Source organism: Pleurodeles waltl, chromosome 9 (genome assembly GCF_031143425.1).
Source record: "Pleurodeles waltl isolate 20211129_DDA chromosome 9, aPleWal1.hap1.20221129, whole genome shotgun sequence".
Lineage (NCBI taxonomy): Eukaryota > Metazoa > Chordata > Amphibia > Caudata > Salamandridae > Pleurodeles > Pleurodeles waltl.
Genome location: NC_090448.1, coordinates 1,126,747,853 through 1,126,769,262, shown reverse-complemented (window position 1 = coordinate 1,126,769,262; position 21,410 = coordinate 1,126,747,853). Strand labels below are relative to the sequence as shown.

General features: G+C 45.6%; 1 protein-coding gene across 1 annotated transcript in view; it reads left to right on the top strand.

Annotated features, from left to right (window-relative positions):
* The window catches only part of EIF2S1 (eukaryotic translation initiation factor 2 subunit alpha), a 102,111-nt gene that overhangs the window by 60,805 nt on the left and 19,896 nt on the right, over positions 1–21,410 (top strand). The window contains exons 6-7 of the mRNA XM_069208877.1: positions 4,339–4,436; positions 16,249–16,392. Coding sequence (XP_069064978.1) covers positions 4,339–4,436; positions 16,249–16,392 — 242 coding nt within the window. The remainder of the gene's footprint in view (positions 1–4,338; positions 4,437–16,248; positions 16,393–21,410) is intronic.

The window sequence follows — 21,410 nt, the reverse complement described above, 5'->3', positions numbered from 1 at the left end:
AGCTTACAGGGTCAGACAGCTCAAGACAACTGCCGGGCAGGATGGACAGTGGCAATCAACCAGGCAGTAGCCCTGTCTCGAGGCCTCTCCAAGCTGTGTCGGACGGCTCCAGAGAGCTGCCGGACGGGACAGTGGCATAACGAAACATGAGGTGGGGGGGGAGGGGGCCTGCACAGTACATAGAGAGAGGATTCCCTGCTCCGGTCTCATGCAGGAGCTCCGAGGACAGAGTACAGTGCTTGTGGTGGGTGGGGGTGGAGCTATGGGGCTGCGGGCGCCTTTGTTACGCCAGAGGGACAGTATGGTGCGTGCCACTGAACCAGGCAGTAGTCCTATCTCGGGGGGGTCGCCAAGCACGGCTCCAGGCAGGATGGAGGGTGACACAGGACCGGTCAGTGGTCTCTGCCTTTGGTCATTGCTCTGCCTGTCATGTTCTGTGCTAGAAAGAGCTGAACGATATTCTACATGGGCATGTTCACCAACAGGCAGAATGGTAGAGATGAATGCCACTAATTCGGATTATTAGGCCACCGAAAATGAAATCCTAGAGCCTCTGGCTTGATGCCTTCTGCCCAAGACGCCCCCATGAGAAGTAAATATGGTGACATGAATGAGACTGATGTGCATCGCTGTCAGTCACTGCAGGAGACGCCGCGAGCCTCGCAGCTGGGGGCCCTGCACGGTTTCCAAGGTTTGTTGGTAGCTCCATCTCCGAGCTGGAAGCCGGATTTCCCCAGCAGCGGTGGGGTGGTGACACGCACCAACGTGTATGCTGAATATGTGCTGAGAAGCTGGCAGCCTAGCTCCTAATGCAGCCGAGTTAGCGATCATGCAGGCAGCCGAAAGTGATTTGTTCAAATGGTTTAGCCTTCCAGGGTGTTTCACAGGCGGACGCTGGAGGTGGCATCCTCCCAGCTGACTCATTTCCGGCTTTGTGACCGCCCGGGGGGGGGGGAGGAAGGGGGCCGAGTCTGCTGTGCAGGGCTCAGGCTGGCTGTTGGAATCAAGATAGCACAGAAAATAAAACCTAAATAGCCTATCTTTACTCACTTTCACTTTTTGAACCTTCACCGCGTCAGTTTACGTGAATTCAGAAAACAAGCACTGGCAAAGCCAAAAGGTCTGACATTGGTTGTCAGTGTTTTGCCTTTGTTGTTGCTGCTTTTCTGACTTTTTTTGGGGGTGGGGGCAGGGGAGCACCGGACCCTCTAATACACACAACAAATAGATTGGCTAAAAGCAAATGTATTTTTTAGTCGAAAAAAGCACACTTTGTCGTAGTCTTAGTAGCCTCTGCAACAGAAGGGAACTGCTTGTGTTCCTGCGTACTCCTAGTGAAAAGCAGAATGTTGGCGCTCAGTGAAGTTATGGCCGGAGTGGGCTGACCCATTCCCCATGCTGTGTGCTGTGAAGGGCAGAATTAAAAATGTGAATAACACAACAGACCAGTGGATGAAGAGGACTGGTTGACTGACTGAAATTATAAATATAATAATAACATACTAAACGGGGATTTTCGACCAATCTGTTTATTTCGGCTACAAGATCCATAAAACATTTGTAAAACAAAGAGTTCAAATGTATGGCTGTCAGATAAAATACAATACAGATTCTTATCAATAGCATCAACGTGTAAAAGTGCAGTGATTAGGTCTAGAATGGAACACATGAACAAAGTGCATTGATGATTTGTGCAAACCAAGGTGGGTAGAAGCTCTTCCCTCAAATTCAAAAAGTTCTTGTGCAAAAATAGCAGCATACATACTTCAATAAAATGTAAGCATCAAACCTAAAACCACTGGTAAGTTAACATTCAGTATTTTACAGGTTCATTCGGGATATAAAATGCGCTAACGTTTGTCAAGAGTATGTCACATATTTATAATTTAAGTCAAACCAAAAGGTTTTGCAAACGGCAGACAAAAAATGACTGCTGCTGGATTTGAAAACAACATACTTAATAAACTGAAAAAACAACAAAACCTGTGCCCTGGAAATGGCATTGAGAACTAACTGATATGTTTGTGACCGTCTTAATTGCCTCTACTCTACAAAGACTATTTTTCCCCTCATAAGTGATGCTCCTAAGGAGATTTGTTTCCAATATCCATTTTACTCTTTCCTTTTACTTGTTCTGGCTATTTTGCATAAAATAGATCCCTGGGACGTCCTCATCCTATCAATGCACTGTCTTCTTCCAGATGTGCCACTTATGGACAATGTGCCTCCCTGTTCAAATGGAAAACTTGCAGTACTTGAACTTATTTTGTGTAGTAAGGAAAACTAAGATCCCTGATCACTCGGGTTGTTTGCAGTGTATTCTCAAACTGTGGCATGTGAAGTGTGCCAATCAAACACTAACATACACCACTCATCACTTAAGGATAGATCACGTATTGAGTTTTTAGTTTGGTATTGTTTTGAGAGGTGCATTTGCAATAATCCACTTAAAAAGGGGAACTATTCTAAGACACTTTTAATCCCTTGTTTGGACCAAGAAGTGGACGTTTTTATGCGTTAATTTACCAAAGGACAGCTTTTGCGACTGTGTTTTTTCCGGGGTTAAAGGGCTGTGGATTGGGTCATGTTCTCATGAAGAATGTTTTAATCTAGTAATTCAGTCCATTTTATATACATTTTTATCTCCTTGGGTCACTTGGACGTTTTTTTTTTTTCTTTTCTTTTGAACAACATTCATTAAATACTGTCCTACTTCCGGGGTATTTCCATAGATTAATAAAATGTAGTTTCCAGTTAAATGAGCTTTGTGTGGGCTGCATTCCTGTGCTTAAAACTACCTGCAGGTGAACAATGAATTCACAAATGCACTTTGTTGCACAGATTGCTTACTCCAGAGGCCGTGGGTGCGATGACGAATAGGGTTATAAATAGAAACACAGGCTCCTTTGTTGTAGTACTGAGTCCGGATTCTGCCTGATGTCCAAAACATGCTTTTGTAAAATTCCCAAAGATTGCGCCATAAACCAATGTTCAGAGCTCTTTGGCGAAGATCTCTCTGATTTACAGCAGATCAAACTCGCAAGAAAATTCCACAGTCAGTGAAACTTCCTCACATTTAAAAAAATATATATTCTCAAGTCCTTTTTGATCCGTCAAGCAATCGATTGTTGTTGATGGGCAAAAACATAACAGTTCTCGGTCAGATGGTACTATTTGATACCTTGACACATGAAACTATGTGAAATTGGGCTGCATATTGGAAACGGTGTTTAATTCTAACCAAGATGATTTTAGTGGGATAAATATTAACAAAATTAAGAGCAGCAGTTTTGAGGCTGATGAATGTATGGCGAATGTTTAGATCTTGTTGACTTCCATTTATTTTGTCAGACTTCGCAAACATGATCCATATACTTCAGAATTAGCTTCATTTTGTACGTTTTGTGCATTTCAGAATAACAATTTTACTGTTTGTCAAGGAAGAAAATAACATTACTCGTCAACCTGAGCAATGCCTCCTTTGTGCTGCGGAGCAGCCATTGTACAATTCTGTGTCCTCAATATTTTTAGCTTCGTTCCTCTGTTAAAAATATTACTTGTTACATAGCTTGGCTCAACAGCAAGGATCATGTTATATGCTGGTGGCATCCATGTTGTTAGGGTCTTTTAGCCTGGATTTTGATGCATTTTCAACTTGCTGCACCAAATGCTCTTTTTAGCTTGAAGTTGTGCAAAGTGTTAACACAGTCTTTTTTCAGTGAACTACAATGCTGCTGCAGAGGCCAGGAAGGTATGATCCTAAAGTATGTTGGTGAATACTTCCTTGACATGTGAAAGCTACATCATAGGAGTGAGTAATCCCCTAATCTTTAAGCTGAGGGGTCCATGGATATGGTATTGTGTAAGAAAGCTCCAGCGAAGGGCAAGGCTCGGTTTTAGTTTGGCCTGGCACGTGTTTTTTCCTGACTATTGAACGATTTTGGCGAAGTTGACACACTAGGCTGTAAGGGGGTACTCCTGCTATTAAAGTGCTGTTTGCATCTTAGAAGCATTTGTTTATGCTTGGCAGTTGGTCTCTGAGTTTTGGGATTTTATTTTTGCAGTCCCAAGTCTCGCACTACAGTTTCCTTCAATGCTGAGTACCTCCTCTTTTTGTTGGCCCCTGGAATTTCTGTGGGGTTTGGAGTACTGCTGCCGAAAGGTCATCTCAACCATTTATCGTTTTTCATATTTTTTTCAGTCTCCAATAATTGTTTTCCTGAAACTCCTATGAAATGTCATGTTCTCCTGCAATTCAAGTGAAATGTAATGGTTAGACTTTGCCTTGACATTGACTGCAACTGTTGCAACATATGAAATCTCAATTTGCGTTTCTAGACATTGAAGTTGCCTGCTATGGCTATGAAGGAATCGATGCTGTAAAAGAGGCACTGAAAGCAGGACTGAGCTGTTCCACTGAAAACATGCCCATAAAGGTAAGCAAAGCAACCATTCTGCTGTTTCTGTGATAGACTACACCTCCACAGCCCTGGGCTTGGCCTGTACACCTCCAGGTACAGACATTCAAATGCCGACATGTTTCCGCATGGAGTGCAGAGCCAGTGACTTATTTGTCGTAACTTAACCCTTGGACATATACCTATTTGCACCCGCTTCATTGAGGTGTACACAAACCCACTCAGCCTTATTTACTGTGTCGTCCTGCTCACACTTCGTGCCACCTAGTTGTGATTTCTGCCAATACGCTTGATTGGACAAAGCTTCTCTGAAATTATGTTTTTTAGCCCAACAAGCACAAATGTCTCTGCAAGCCAACATCTGCAAGCCGGATGCCTCGTCCACCCGCAGACACCATATAGCTTTCTAGTGTGTTACGCCTTCTCTGCAGGATGCACAGACCATATTAGCCAGAGCTGCTTTCTTTTTGTGTGGTTTTTGCGGTCTTAAATTGCTTATATTAAAGTGTAGATTTTTACATATTTTCTGTTTGCCCATTGGTAACGATTTCATGATGGAGTTCAAGCAGTGTGTAGGATGCATCAAGAAGTTCTTTGTAGAAAGTGTTTGATTACTGTTTGGGACCCTGCATCCAATCTTGCGCATCTTGCTCTGAAATTTGACTGGAAAAGATTGAAGTGAATATTACTAGGAGTAACCCTGTAGTTCATAATTTGATGCAGTCTGTTTTAAACTAAGTATGAAGTATTTGACACAGGTGTAACCGCTAGATATGTGTTTGGTATTAGTGAGAGTATCACCTCGGGCTCCATCTACCTGCCTACCTGTTCACACGTTATTAAAGGGAAGGCATCTCGTTTGCTAGACCCTTTGGTCACGGATGAGTGTTTCAAACCAGATCCATTATGAAATGTTTCACAGTGGAGAGTTTCTGCCTAAGTATGCAACTGAACAGGATAAAAGGATTTTTGATGAAATGTATTTTTATTAGTCATTTGGCAGACAATACCCTTCACTGAGCACAACATGGTTTTACATCAAAAACACATACATATAAGCAGTTTTCCACCAAGTATGACTGTAACTTATCTTTTCACAGCAAACAAACTCTAAGCCATTAGCAACAGAACCATTCTTAGTCCTTCCTGTAGTTCCTCCTCTCCAGAAGGGTGCCCATCAATATATTCAGGTCAGTCTTGGCTAACCTCCATCGCACAGACGTACCCTCTCCCCACCCGCGCCTCCTGTGCATTTCCCTCATGTTTTTCCTCTCGGCCTCCCTCAGTCACTGCATGCTGGCATTGATCCTCGCCTCCCCTGTGCTCCCCATGTCTTGCTCTTGGGGGTCATGGCAATTCTGGGGCCTTTGTGGGCTCCACCCATTCCCATCGCAAGCGCATCTTCTCCATCAGTGCAGCCCAAGTTTCTAAACCCTCCTCTAGTTTGTCGTCCCTTTGAGTATTTTTCATGTTGACGTCCTTCACAACGGCTCAGTCTGCCAAGTCCTTGTGCCATAGCTTGATGGAGGGCTCCGTGGGGCTTATCCACTAAATGCCCCCCCTTTCTTTTTGCCAATAACAGGTCCAGTTGTAGGGACTTCCATGGTATCTCACCTCCCTTGGGTTTCTTAGTTATTCCCAGCAAGCACACCTGTGGGGACGCCTCAAGGACAAGCGCAGTCACCTCCTCTAGTCGCTTCGTCACCTGCTGCCAATAACAATGTATGCTCGGGGAGTCCCATTCCAGATCAAAGTATGTGGCCCCATCCACGGCACATATCGGCCCTCTACCCACATACATCCTGCTGAGTTTGATTGTTGTTAAGTATGTGCGGTGTAAGTAGTGAAAGTGTGCAAATTTAAATCTAACGTTGCAGGGTACAGTCAACCAGTTCGCACATCGCTTCCCAGTCTGAGGGGTATAGCAGAGTCTCCCTCCAGGCCCGTCAAGCAACGACTCCTTCCTCACCCTGTCCTCCTGCAATGTCCTATACAGATGTGTCCCCATGTGTCTTGTCGTTCCAGTCATTAGTAACAAATGCATGGTGTTTGCCACCTTTGGGGCGTTTGGGAAGTCCGTCCAAATTTTTTGTGCAGTATTAATCAGTTTAGCATTTTAGCATATTGGAGCAACTGCCCTCCAATGCCTGCTGTGCCTCTGCAAACGTCAGGAATACCTCCCCGGTTATAGGTCACCCAGTGTTGCGCAGCTCACCATGGACATGTACTCATTGATACATCTAAACGGGAGTAGCGTCCACACATCCAGTTCCCTTGCAAACAGTGGCCTTTTAAACACCCTTGTGATCACTTGTTCCCATATTTCCACCATCTGTGGAACCAAATAGGGAGTATCTGGTGGTACATGTGCCCCAAGAATAAGCAACTCCATCAATGAGCACTCCCTGGGAGTGCCACGGAGGAGCTGCTTCTCCCAGTTGTCCCTGAGGCCCAGTGGGCGACATATTGTCATTTGGATGCATAATAATACAACTCCAGATCTGGGAGGCCCAACCCCCACCTTTTGCAGATCCCACTTGAGCTCTATTAGTGCTACAAGGCTTCTCTTCCCAGCCCACACCAATGAAGTCATAAGGCTGCCCAGTGTCTGAAACAGATTGCACGGCAACATGTAAGGAACATTCTGCAGAATGTATAAACACCAAGGGAGGAAAACCATTTTTGCCACCATCACTCTCGCCATCGTAGAGAGCGGCAATGTATTTTAGAACCGAACTGATCTAGTTAGTCCAGCCATTAGTGGGTCTATACAGAATCATCGCTGATCCTCTAAACTATGTACCACCATGATGTCCTTTCCCAGCGAAGCCCCAGTGGAGCCAGTTCCATCTTGGGCACATCATTCAAAGCCCCCAAAGAGAACAATAGCGACTTCCATCTGTTAACACATAGATCCGCCACTTCCCCAAAGGATCCAGTTGCTATAGCATCTGTGGCACTGTCTCTGTTGGATGCTGTAATTAGAACAATACTTTGTCGACATATAAGGATATGAGGTGTGTTCCCCTTAACTCTCTGGGGTCTCGCTGCCAGTGGTTCAATCGCCAAGGCAAATAAAAGTGGTGAGAGCAGGCAGTCTTGCTTCATACCCTTCCGCACCTCCAGTCATTGGATACAATTCCCCAACTGTGCACTCTGGTGTACTATATATTTGCCATTGACAGAAGCGCGGGCCTAACCCCATGTTCTTCTACTCATCTGCAAGTAGCTCCACTCCACGCCTTTGTTATATCTACAGACACCAGCTCCAGGTCTCTGTCACTGCCCCTCGCAGCATGTAATATGTGCACAAGCCTGTGCAGGTTAAGAGCAGTGCTCCCCCCTGGTATAAAACCACATTGGTCCTTGTGCAACAATGTTCAAACCACAGCTGCCAATCTTTCTGTGAGGACCCTGCATAAGACCTTCGCATCCACATTAAGCATAGTCAGGGACCTGTAGGAGGACGGGTCTGTTGCATCGTCCCCAGGCTTAAGACTATACATACAACTCCATCCCTGAGAGTCTGGGGCAGTTTACTGTGCCCCATTGCCTCATTGTACACCTCTAACAACAGACCCACTAACGGCTCTGCGTACGCCTGATAAAACTCTACTGGTAAGCCCCTACCGCTGGAGACTGGCCCCCATTTTGTTTTGCTATCGCATCCCTAACTTCTTCCGGGGTGATGTCTGCGTCCAGTTTTTCCAGTGAGCTAGGCGTCAGTCTAGGGAGATCTGTTCTTTCCAGGTATTCTGATTTCACTGATAAATACGCCGCCTCAACCTCTGCATATAGGTCTTGCAAATGGTCCCTCAGCATGTAGTTTATCAGTCGTTGGGCTGTGGCTCCAGTCCCATCTCGACGATGCAACTTTACTATGGGGGTTTGGTCCGTCTCCCATCTAAACAGCCTATCTAGCATTCTGCTGGGACTATTTCCCCCTCTTTCTTTGTAACCTTTGTCGATAGTCCTGTTGCATGACTTTGTCCAGGTCTCTTAGTGCCGCCTGCAGCTGCCTACATATGTTCCACATACCTTGCCCATACATTCCCCTCTGATGTCATCTTTTACCGCTTCCCGCTCTGTGCCCCTACTGGTCGCTGCACCCCAGTTTTCCTCCAGGTAGTCCGCAATTTTTGCACCCAGAACTTGCCAGAACAGAGCATCCATTAAAGAGTCTGCATGCTCCAGCATCTCCCACCACTACTAGCCTGGTTTCCACTCTACTGTTCAGGGGGAGTGATCTGAGAGAAATCTACCCAGATAGACCACCTTGTGTACTATCACCCTCACACTTGGCTGTGCCCAGAGCCCAATCCACCCTGCTAAGGTATCATGCATGGCCAAGTAACAGGTATACTCTCTATGCGTCTGGTAACATTCTTGTCACACAAACCTGCTACCTAAATTATACATAGTTTGTCAGCGAGCCCCCATTCCTGGTTTGGTTGTGGGTGGCAGAAGTTGTCTGTCCTTATTTAAGTCCAGCTCGCAATTGAATTCCCCTTCCCCAGCAGCAGTCAGCCCAACATATTATCCATCAGTAAGGATTGCATATTGGGGGAAAGGTCTCTATCATCTACGTTGGGCACGTACATATTGAGAATGGTTATATCTACTCAGTCCAGGGTGCCCTGCACCAAGATATACATCCCCTGCGGATCCACCTCCAAGTAGATTATCTGGAAAGGTACCCCTGGCGTCATCCACACTGCCAACCCCGAGCATACGAAGAGAAAGTGGACATGTACAATTGCCCCCTAAATTGTTTTCTTCAATTTTTCCGCTTCAGTCTCCGTGTTGCACGCTTTCTGGAGGCATGTGATGCTCACCCCAGTACGTCATAAGTACGAGTGTACCCTATACCATTTCACATAGCTGCCTAGACCTCAGACATTCCATGATATAAACTTCGTGTTGTGCCATTCCAGTGGTCAGTGCCCCCCAAACCCCCTTGTGGAGGCTTGCACCCTCCCGAAGGCATACTGCCCTCTCCTACATTCCTGTGTCCCTGCACTCCTTATTCGAGCATGGCTTGGCATGATCTGTACCATAACAGTATTTCAAACAGTTACAACAATAGCCACCGTCCTCCCCTTCCTACCCTGTACAACCTTACAATAACCATAACAATCATAATTGTCCACCATCTTAAGTACACGAGACCCAAGTGAACTTTCTCTGTACCCCACTGTGCTCCAACTGAATGTTCTTCCGTCAATGCCTACAGTCTCCAACAAATGTGCAGCAAAACTATACTACTTTCTCCACGGTGCAGAGGTGAGTAGTGACAGCACTTTCCTCACCCTGTGAGGGCTAGAGTGCTACACCAGGCCTCACCCCAGCTGCCCTATCCGTACCCTAGAGTGGTGCCCCAGCATGACCCAAGAAGTTGCAGCACATTTTATCCATCATTCACATCCGATGTCTAGTTATCTGTGCATCCCATTTCCATTACCATATGCATCTGTGTCTCTTACTGTACGTTCGTTTCCCCTCCTCCATATTCACATATACCATGACAGCAGTCAAAAAGATACCATCAAGCACATGGCGACTTCATCAGCCAGTCTCTGCGTCTGCTATTCCCCATGGATTTGGGACTGTGCTCTCCTCTCTGCTACTGAAGTCATTATCTAGATAATTTTCCTCCAACTGTACTGCTGTGATCATGCCATCCTTCTGGACCTTAATCTGTGAGGCTGTGCCAGCCCGCACCATTGACTGTCCCATTGACATATTCTATTTGACAGATCTTCGTCCTGTTCCCTGTGCTCTCGGTCAAAGTCTCTGGGATCCTTGCTTCCCCAGTGACACTTTGTCCCACCATTACAACCATAGTTCTTCCCTGCGCTACTACTCTACGTCTGGCTGGGAACAGCAGCACGTATAGAAGGAAGCCCCATTGTCCTGGACTGGATTTTCGACCTTCAGTTTCCCTGCTTCTCGAGCTGCTTCAAGGATACAGTCCCTGTCACAATAGTTGAAAATTTGCACATTCAGAGCCTAGAATGGGGCCCCCAGCGGGGGGCACCTCATCAGTGCCCTGTGCGCCCTCTCTTCTGCAAACATGGGGGGGGGGCGAGATAGACTTTTAGGTAGGAAGGTAGTATTGATCCAATTATCTAGGAAGGATTCCGCCAAATTCCCCTCTGCCTTTTCTGGGAATACCACTAGTTGCAGGTTGTTACTACGGGAGGAACCCTCGGCGTCCTCCACCCTATCCTCTAGCGTCCTTGTCGTGGCGTTCAATTTTGCAACTTGTTCTTTGAGAGGTGACCTCTAGGCCCATGTCTCCAATCAACTGTTCATTAACCATCACTCTCTCCGATAGCCTGTGGAGGTCAGCTCAAAGGAGCTTTACCTAGATGGCCACCATGTCTATCATACCTTCCAGGATAGTGAGGGTGCCCTGTCAGCACCGCTCTTGACGGCTCCATTTCCTGCTTCAACCCCTGGTCTCCCGTCTACCATGTAGTGCACTGCTGTAGTCCCTGTGACTGTGCATGCTGGGTGATGATGTTGCTTTGCTGGCCCTTTTACTTTACCCCTCACCATTTTTGTCTCCCAGGCCCCCTACACTTGCTGTGTCCAGCTCTTTCAAAGATGGCCCCGTGCTCCTGTCATCCTTTTTGCGGTACACCCCCACTCGCGCCCTGTAGGGCCACAGTTATCCTTTCAGCAGCTAGTGAATGTGTAGCGTCCAAACGCAGTATTCAGTTTCCCCCCTAAATGCTCATCCATCATGTGTGTGCTACCCTTAACCAGGTTTCCCCCAGTCCATTTCCGTAGCACAGCTTGTTCAATCGCCAGCAACCATTCCAGACAGTCCACGTGTTTCCAGCGCCACTCCCCATATCCGCCACTCCCATGAGGCCTTTCCACATGTCACTACCCCACTTTATGGTGTTCAATGCCACAATTTCTGATGGAGTATATGGGCCCCCTAGGGCCTGTAACAAAGCAATGGGGTCCTCTTCAGCAGGTTTCCACACTCCCCTCCCCTTCTCTGGCAGGGCCCAGGTGTCACCCGATTGTTGTCTCCAGGTGGGAACACGATTTGGTCCCATTTTATTCTATGGGGGCACTGCCCCCAGCCGTCCCAGACCTCATCAACTATTTCATATCCTTTAACTCTGCGTTTTCTCGTGTCCCCTGGGCTGCTCTCCCACCTCCGGTTATCACTGCCTGCTCCCGCTCTACTCTGCACAATCCAGCTAGCAGACACCCCCCGCCACTGCACCGCACATACGCCACCCGTATCTCCCCTGCTGCAGCCACATCCCTCTGGGGTTAGAATTACTCCCTGAGGAACTCCGTTTACCTTTCCCCAGGTTGATGCCAGGACCACGCAGAACAGACGCTGCCTCTCTGACAGTCTGACAATGGTGGTGTCAGCCGCACCAATCCCCAACTGCGCAGGCTTCCAACACATGACACCCCTGCATAGTGCGCGCAACCGGCTTTCTGCTGGCTTCTTGTCTCCCACTCCTAGCCACCACTTGGCCAGCTGTCCACGTAAGGTACAATGCCGCCCCCTCTCCTCTCCGCCTCTGCCTGCAACCCTGAAGCTGCAGCCATGTCAGCCTCCGATGTGGCCCTAGAGCCGCGCAGTGGCTCAAAACTTTGGAGGTAAATATCTCTGTGGTCTATTCCACATTCCCTGGTTGAAGGGGATCAGGACGTAGTACTCCGACGCCAGAGTCCAGGAGACTCATTTATGTTGCATTTCAGCGCTCATGCTAGGAGGATTATTCAGGATATCTCCCTGGGACTACGAAACTTGGGTTAAAGCTTCCAAGCAGCCATTCTTACCAGGCCACGCCCGGATGAAAGGATTTTAAGGTAGACACAGCTGCTGGAATCGACTCTGGAATTTCTCTGTCCCTCCTTTGACAAGTTGATAAGTCTCTTTAAAATGTCCATATACTGTTACATCACAATTAGGGTTGTCTGCAGTTGTGACACTTGACCACAAGGTTATGCGACACCACTTCCTCTTTATTTATTCAAGGGGCTTTCAAAGAGGTAGATTTGTTTGCATAAACCTGCTTTGGGAAGTTATTTTTCTACTTAGAAATACTGAAGACCTAATGCTGAGAGTTAGTAGAAAGGATTGAAAAGCTTGTAAAGTTTCAGTAGCTTTGATTTCAGCTATTGGTTGTTAAAATAGCTCCCAATTCATGTAAAACATAAGCAGTTCAGAATATAAAGATTTTAGATTCTGAAGCTGATTTCAATGAGTCTTCCCTGTTTTTTGTGCCCGCAGTACAGTTGTTTCGACCCACGAATGGGAGGTCTGGTCTCCTTCCCTTGAGGTTTATCCTGACTGTTTTTGTTTGCATTTAGATCAGAGTCTACGTTTGTTTGAATATATTCCTCGGCATCCTCTGCACTGATTGCAGTCAGGTCCACTTGCAACTCCAGTATGGTTGTTTCAGTTATCAAGATCTGATGGGCTTTTGTACCTATTTTGTGTCCTTCTCTTCGCAAGAGATGAGATTTTTGCAGCATATGGCTCAAAGCTGAGTGCAATGTTTAGAGCCAAAATATTGTAATCCCTAGGTATGCTTTTGCTGGTGCATGCTGAAATTCAGTCTGTTGCAAAAGACTGCATCATAATGATCTTGAATCCATCCCATTGTGACATGGAATTTCGTTGCCAAAGGCTGCAACCATTTTTACAGTGTCTAAAATCCAAATCTGTACAAGTCTTCAGAGACACCACAGCTAGAATGGTTTACACAGACTGGTAGGGTAGGCTGGGATCTCAGCTAGGGTTGGCAGCAACAACGGCCCATGGCAGCAACAATATCACCTCTGATGTGTCTCTGTTGGCCACTTTCCAAGCTGATCTGTGACGATGGATGTCCCTCATTATCTCTATGCTGTGCAGAATGCACAGCATTCAAATGAAGGGTCTACTTAGGGCAGTGTATCTTTCCCAAGCCTAACCCATCTTAGTCTTGGAGGGCTTCTTTGCTGACCTAAAAAAGCACTGCTGAACTTTATATTGAGGAGTAATTCCTTGACAGGCTTATAAGGTACTCTGCCAGATTGAAGAGACAGTGGGTTGGTGATCCCATGCTTCTTAACCTATGATAGAGAGGCCCAACCAAGTTTCCTCTCAGAGTGGACCATTAGAGACACAGATAAATTATTGACATGTATGGACCATGCAGTAGTAGACATTAACTTCTGGGACTTATTATGGAAACCTAAACGTGACGGACTTGGCTTTCTCACACTTATTTTGGTGCATCTTTGCTTCTCTCGTGCAAAACAAATTATTGAGGTTTTCCATCTTCAGAACTAGAATCGAAAATTGATTCTTTACACCTCTCACCCCTCCTTCACATAGCTTTATTCAAGTTATCATATACTTGTCTAGTCCATCAGAATATAACCTCACCACCATGCTGTTGGGTTGCAAAAGCAAACGTTTTGGCCAAAATTCTCATTGTTGGTTTTAGATAGACATGTACATACTCCCATGGTTTCCTACCTAGGCAGTGTTCTGTCTTTCAATACCTTTTTAGCTGGCAAAGTGAATAACTTCTGTTCTGTCAAGCATTATATGTCCGCCTTTGTAGCTTAGCTTACCCCATAAGCATATTTTCTTTTTTAAAACAGTAAGCTTTTTGACAGTCTTGTGCAGTCCTATCTTTCCTTAAACATCCTACTCCTCAGGAGGATTTAAATCTTGATTAAAAACTTGTTTGACCTCCACCTTTGCACAAACCATTTGAACCCATTGCCTCGCACGACATATATTTGTTAACTTGAAAGCTACTACATTGCTGGTGATCGCCTCTGCTAGAAGGTTTAGCAAGATTCAAGCACTTGCTTCTGCATAGATCTACTTTGTTTCCCAAAAACGCAATTAAGTCCTTTGGACAGTTCTAATGAAGCTAACAGCATTTCTGTTAAATCTTCCTGCCTTTTAGCTTTGACCTTGTGATTATTCATCTGTGGAAACTTTAAAACATCTAAAGTTTGTAAGCTCTGAAGTCTTCCTTTTCTGGAAAGGGCAAAACTGTGGTGAACAAAACTGTGGTGACATAAAGTTTTCTTTCACCTGACAAAGTGGTTAAATCTAGTATTGCTAAGTGTGGAGTCTCCTTCATTTCAAAATCGTATGACTGGAGGGGTTTGAACTCCCTGGCCTTCATACTCATGCCACCAAATAGGCACTGCACTGGAACCATTACAAAGATATTTCCATTGCAGCCACTGGTAGGGTAGCAACATGGGCCCCTCTACAACCTTTTCTGCCAACATTACTGTAAGAGATTTAGTTTCCGGTGTCAAATCTTTTTTTTTTTTTCAATGCTTGTTTGCTTGAAGACTGTTTGAACATGTGCTCTTTTCCCCTTTGCAGCATTGAAAGCTGCAAAATCAGATTTTCAACCAGTTGGGGAAAGGGAGATAGTAGGATGACTAAAGAAAATACCCCTGCTTGTTATTCTAGTACTCTTGTCCCTTGATCTTTCGTTCACATCATGTATCCAAACACTCCTTCAGTTCACTTGCTGTGCTGCTACCTTGTATGTTTGAGGTGTTGGTGACAAATCATGGGTTGGCCATGTGGACCTAGTCTGACGCTCATGCATGAAGGACCTAAACATTTAAGGTGACAGCAGCCTTTTCTGGTGACCTTTTCTAGTGTAGACAATTCCCAACCATTTTTTAAGGAGAGCAAAAACTAAGCACTGGAATCATAATTAAGTTGCATTTTCATTTTTGGGTGATTTTCATATTTGTGGTCTTCATTTACATATGTATCTTGAGAGGCTTCCAAGATCAACACTCCCCTGAAAAAAGTGAATGGGAAAGGCTAGGTATGTCAAATCCAGGCAACATTGTGAATTCAGAATTTCCAGCCTTGACATGCATGTTGTTAGGTTTATTTCTATGGTTAGATTTTGAACCACGTGCGTAGTTTAGCTGCAGTCTATATCACCACAAGTCGTCTTGTATTAAATTGCTATACAAATCTCCTGAAAAGTAATGAAGGTACTTCAGAGACCAATGTGGAGTTTAGTTTGTGTAGAGAACAGATGTGTGAAAGGAGACCTCCTTGTACCTTACTCATTGGGTTGTAACAAATAACATTTGCTCATAAGTATGGTTCGCCTGTGAGTACATTGAGGAAAAACACCATTTAGTGAACTATGTAAAACAGTCTTCTAATTTTGTTTAATTTTTTATGTAACCTGTTGGACAAAGAGTTAAAACAAATGTTGTCATGCAGGAATTAAGATGCCCACTCCTTGCCATTTAGATGGTTTCCCCAAAATGTTTTGCTCCTCATAATACCCCCTTCTTTTCATGACAGGGTCAGCATGGGCTGATGACCTTAAACTGCTGTAGAACTATGCTGGAGCCAGTATAGTTTTACCAGACATTTGTATCGCCAGCATTAGATATTTCATAGATTCACATGCCTAAATTATTTCCCAGTGTCAGTCTAGGAATGCCCACTAGAAGGGCTAACCATGGTATCAGGAAGTGCAAACCAGAGTGAACAGCCTGGGTAAAAATGTAATCTTGCATTTCTCATGGATATATAGTGGTTATTCTGGGGAGGTTTGAGAACCAGCAGTATTTGTTTTCCAAAGTTCTAATGCCAACCACTAAAGCCTTATCACTCTGGGCAGGAAATATATAATTCTGTGTAATCATTTTGCCTAATTTGGAAAGGTTTTTCCAAGAGCCATGTAATGTTAAGAATGATCCCCTGCTTTGTTTGTCAACTCATACATTAAAAGTACTTTGACTTGTTGTGACAGTTGTAAAGTTTTTGAATTCTTTCTGTTTGACACAGATAAATCTGATCGCTCCTCCTCGATATGTGATGACTACAACAACGTTGGAAAGAACAGAAGGCCTTTCTGTCCTAAACCAAGCCATGTCGGTCATCAAAGAAAGGATTGAAGAAAAGCGAGGAGTTTTTAATGTTCAGATGGAGGTAAGTATTAGTTCTGTGCAGAATGTGAGAATAATCACCAAATTAATGCACAGAGTATGATTGTGTGCAGTATTTTTTCTTTAAAAAAAAGGACTTGCACTGTTTATGAACATTTCAGCACTAAATCACTGGATGAATGTAGCCATTTTGTAAAAGAATTGTTATGTTTAAATCGTGTAGCTATAGATGCTGTGCATCCTCCTGCCACCTGGTGTTTGGCCTGGATATGTGCAAGTTGTGTTGGTTTGAAGAAGCCTTCTCGAGCCACGAGGTAGTTTGACTCTACCTCTTGTTGGTAATGCGCATGGTCATCGGCTCCATTGTTAGGTTGTTTTCTTTACGGCATCGGGTTCGGATGTGTTACAGAGCTCCAGAGCGATGCCATTGCTGTGTTTTCTTCAGATCTCCTCGGTTCCTCTCCCTCTTTGAGTATTGTTTTCGATTGTGGCCTCCCTTTCTTGCATTGGGTCAATGTGTACAGCTTTGTTTGGGCAGGGATCAGGCAGACCTCAAACCGCCAAAGGGTCTCGCTCTCCATCTCAAAAAATACAAGTCTGTTTACTTCGTGATCGCAATTCAGTGCCTTGCCTGTGATGGAATGGTTGTCTTTGCAATACTGTCCTGTGTGTGGTGCGAAATGTCCCTGGGCCGATTTCTATCAGGTCTGCAACCTCTGCATCGAAGACCTCCTGCCCTTTCAACTGGTCGGGAATACAGCCCATCCCTCAACCACCTCAATGCTGCTTGTAACCTGAGCACATCCCGCCAAGGGCCGGACAGGAACTCTCCAGGCTCAGAAACAGGCTTCTGGGCCATGGTCTGCTTCAAACTCCCTCTTCGGACTCCACAACCAGACACGGATCAGCATCAAAGAAGATTCTGAAGCCAATGCACTCTGTACCGATTGCCTCCACTATGCCACTAAAACACCCTTCAGAGCTGAAGTCTTCAGTTTTTAAACCCCGTACTGCACCGACAACCCATGCCCCAGTACCTAAAGCGACATGGTCCATCTGTTCCATGGAACCTGTCCTCCAGAAGCTGCAGAACAAACTCTATCTCCGCCAACAGCATGACATGATCCACACCCACATGGAACAGATCCTTGCCCAGCCAGGAGGCTCTAGAACTTCCACCGCCACCCAAGCAGAGGAAAAGACATGACAAGGCTACCAGCCCTCTTCTTCAGCCAACTGTATCCTCCCTAACTCCTCCCTGGCCTCACAACTCACCTTCTCTCCCTGATCACCCACTTCTTTACACACCACTGAGGTCACTACACTCACACTTTAGGGATCAACAGACAGGGGATCCTTATTACTAGCCCCATGGGATGAATCCTTTGATTTTTATGACTTCGACTCTCCAAGGGACACGGGCCCTTATCTCTACCCCACCCCTTATCTCCAGAGGGTACTCCTTGCTACCATGCAGTCCTTGGTAGGGCCGCCTCATTTCATATACTAGGCATACTTAGGGATGCCATCAAGGAGGATTTTCTGCTAGAAACCTTATCATGCTCACAACGCTCCATGCAGTACCTCCTGATGCTCAAAGACATGCTTAAATCGGCCCTTGGCATCTTTAGGGAGCTGGCTAAAGCTTGTATTGTCACCCCTGAAGTAGACAAAAAATACAAGACCTTCCCTTCTGTCCCACTCTACATCCAGGGTCGACTCCCTCCAGACTTTTTGGTGGTCATTACAGCTCGCAAAGGAGCCAGCACACATGGTACTGGCGACATGCCACCACAGGACAAAGAAAGCAAACACATCGACGCAGCTGGTAAATGTGCTGCGGTGCCTTTGGCCAACCAGTGGTGCTTTGCCACCTCCATCGGCCTGTCCCAATACAACTGGGCCCACTGGGATGAGATGGAGGAGCTTGTGCAACATCTCCCAGCTCAGTATCGTGAAGGAGGGCATGAGCTAGACTCTGAAGAGAAGCACATGTCTAACACTACGATCAGATGTACTCTTGATGCTGCTGCTGCCACTACTGCGCGCGGCATCCATTTCAGCAGGCTCCTACAAAGACTTGCTTTACTCCTTGTCTCCGGCTACAAGCTGGACATACAGCAGCAGGGGTAACGCAGCAGCAGTGATGCACGCGCATACAGGCCACAATTAACTTTTTGCACGATTTGGGGGTTTACAATCAATGCTGTAAAGTCTCACTTCAACCCCTTCAGGTCCAACCATATTTAGGGGTATTACTCAATGCAGAAGGTATCAAGGCCATCAGCCCCTCAAGGGTCCAATCCTTCAATGCGTTGCTCACTTTTTTTCAGCCAGCTTAACCGGTAACAGTCAGGATGGTCATGCGCCTCCTTCGAATGATGGCTTCTCCCACGCCAGGTTACACATGTGCCTGTTACGACAATGCTTACTGTATCAATGGTCTCAGGCCGAGGGTCATTGGAACCATCCTGTGTTTATAAGCTGCCACACTGAACTCTCTTCAGTGGTGGAACACTGACAATTTCTTGCAAGGGTGGCCTCTTCATACCCAGTGTGGGGCGCACATCTACAGAACCTGACTGTTCAAGACAAGTTGGAACCCAATCACCGGGGTTTCCACATCAACTATCTTGAATTTGTAGCCTTCCGTCTAGTACTGAAAGTCTTTTTTTTTTCCCCCCATATTGTGGGCAAGCTAGTCCTCATCCGGATGGACAACTTTACAGCCATGTATTACCTACAGAAACAGGGAGGCACTTGCTCTCCCCACCTTTTTCAGCTAGCCGAGACCATTGGATGTGGGCTCTCCACCACAGTATCCATCTGCTGGTGCAATAGCTTCCGGGGGTGGACTAGCAGACCTCCTCAGCAGGATGCAGCAACAAGCTCACAAGTAGGAACTCCACCCACAAGTCCTATTCTCGTACTTCCAGCTTGAGGGGAGGTATGGGGCGGGAAGGATGTTCCAGTCATGTACTTCTTCCCCATGGCAGAAAATGCAAACTGCCCAAACTTCATCTCTGGATACCCTCACCCACAGCCCGTGGGCAATTTACTATAGATCAACTGGTCATGGATATTACCCTATGTTTTTCCACCTCTCCTTCCGTTTGTGGATCTGAAAACAGGGAGGAGTTCTATAGAATGATTAAGCTGAAATTCTATAGAACTCCTCCCTGTTTTCTTTCCTCAGCCTGACTCAGTTGCAGAATGGGTCCTTAATGTCTTAAATGTTAAGTGAGCCCTAATGTATTATGTGGATAGGACACCCTTCTGGCTCAACGCTTTGTTGCTTTTCCAAACCACATAAAGGGAAAGCTTTATCAAAGTCAGGCATAGCCGGATCAATGTTTAAATGTAGGAATGGTGGTAGGAACATGTTCTACAAAAGCTACAAGAGCTTTTCCTGTTTCTCCAAGGCCCACTCTACCTGCAAATAAGGGGCTTCTATGGCTTTCCTGGGGAACATCCCCACAGCTGACATTTAAAATGCAGCTACTTGGTGTACACTGCACACTTTCTCTAAACGCTATTGTGTGGACATACTAGCACGCTAACAAGCCAGCTTTGGTTAAGCTGCACTCCGTACACTTTTTCAATCTTCTGCAACACCCACAGGCTAGCCACCATTTATAGTAGGGACTGCTTACAGTCTTATAACAGCATGTATATCTACAACCACACCTACTTCAGCCAGAAAATGTTACATACCTTTAAGCATCTGTTCGTGGCATGCAATTCTGTAGATTCACAGGTGCCCATCCTGCTCCCCGGAAGCCTCTGGCTATCCTTATTTCTCTTGCATGGTCATCTGTCTCTCTCTCTCCTGTATCGCTTTGCTTCAGCTTCATCCTCTTCTGCCATGTGGAAAACAATTTAACAGTGGAGCTGATGGCCATGCGCATTTTCAACAAGAGTTGGAGTCACACTATTGTGACTCGAAGACTTCTTTGAACAAAAACAACTTGCATAGATCCAGGCCCAACACTGAATATGGAGTATGCACAGCATGTAAATCTACAGTACTGCTACATGCCATGAGCAGACGCTTACAAGGTAAGTAAAATTTTCCTTATAAAGGACGTGATTCTAGAAACACCAGCATCTTTATTCGAAATGTGTTTTTCTTGCAAATTGACATCTACTTTTCACTTCTACAAAGCTAATGTTGACTGATACTTTCAGTAGCTGGGTGTATGGAAGGGGTCCCTGTATCCACAGGAAGCAATTTCTCCTGGAACAAAAATGTATCAGCAACATTGTACTGACTTCACAATCTGTAGCCTATCAGATGCAAGCGTGCCACTTCAAAATTTGCTGCTAGACAAATAAAAGAATGCATTGTGTTGTAATCAGTGATGGTTACTCGTAGGTTATAAAAGAAGTAGGCTTATTAGCTTTGTTGTAGGTTACAGGTAAAGCCCCTCCAGGAGCAGCATCCTGCCGCTCAGCCCTTTTCACTCTAACTGTTCACTCATCCAAGCACAAACACTGTCAACATTCCAACCATACAATGACCTCACTCACTGGCTGAGCAGCAGGGAACATTAAGTTAGTGGGGAGAATGCATAAGATAGCAAGAGGCCACAACAGATTGCCTTAACTTTTTTGTTTTTTCTCCACTTTGAATGCCATGATCAGAATTGTCCACACTATCAGACCTCCACCACTTCAAGAGAAAAGCAGTGCTATTAGCATCAGTTGACCAACAGTTCTCTCTTCAGTCTTTTTGCACTTGTTATTGCCCCTGTCTGAAGGCTGCATGCAAATGGCTCTTGAGAATAGGACATCATCAAAGAAAGGCACATCCTGTCATCCTTGTCCACCGGATTAAAGTGGTTAACAAAATCCTGCTTTACTGACAAACCGTTCTTGTCATAATGCAGTGGATGTGGACGGTTTGTTCACCACATTAAAGCAGAAATCCTTCTTGTGCTTTAAAAAACAAAACTCTGGGCGCATGTTTTTATTTTATTTTTCTATTTGGATGATATCACGCAGTGAGCCATCTGCTTTTAGTTTGATTGCTGCTCGGTAGCGTACCTACCCAGCTCTGAT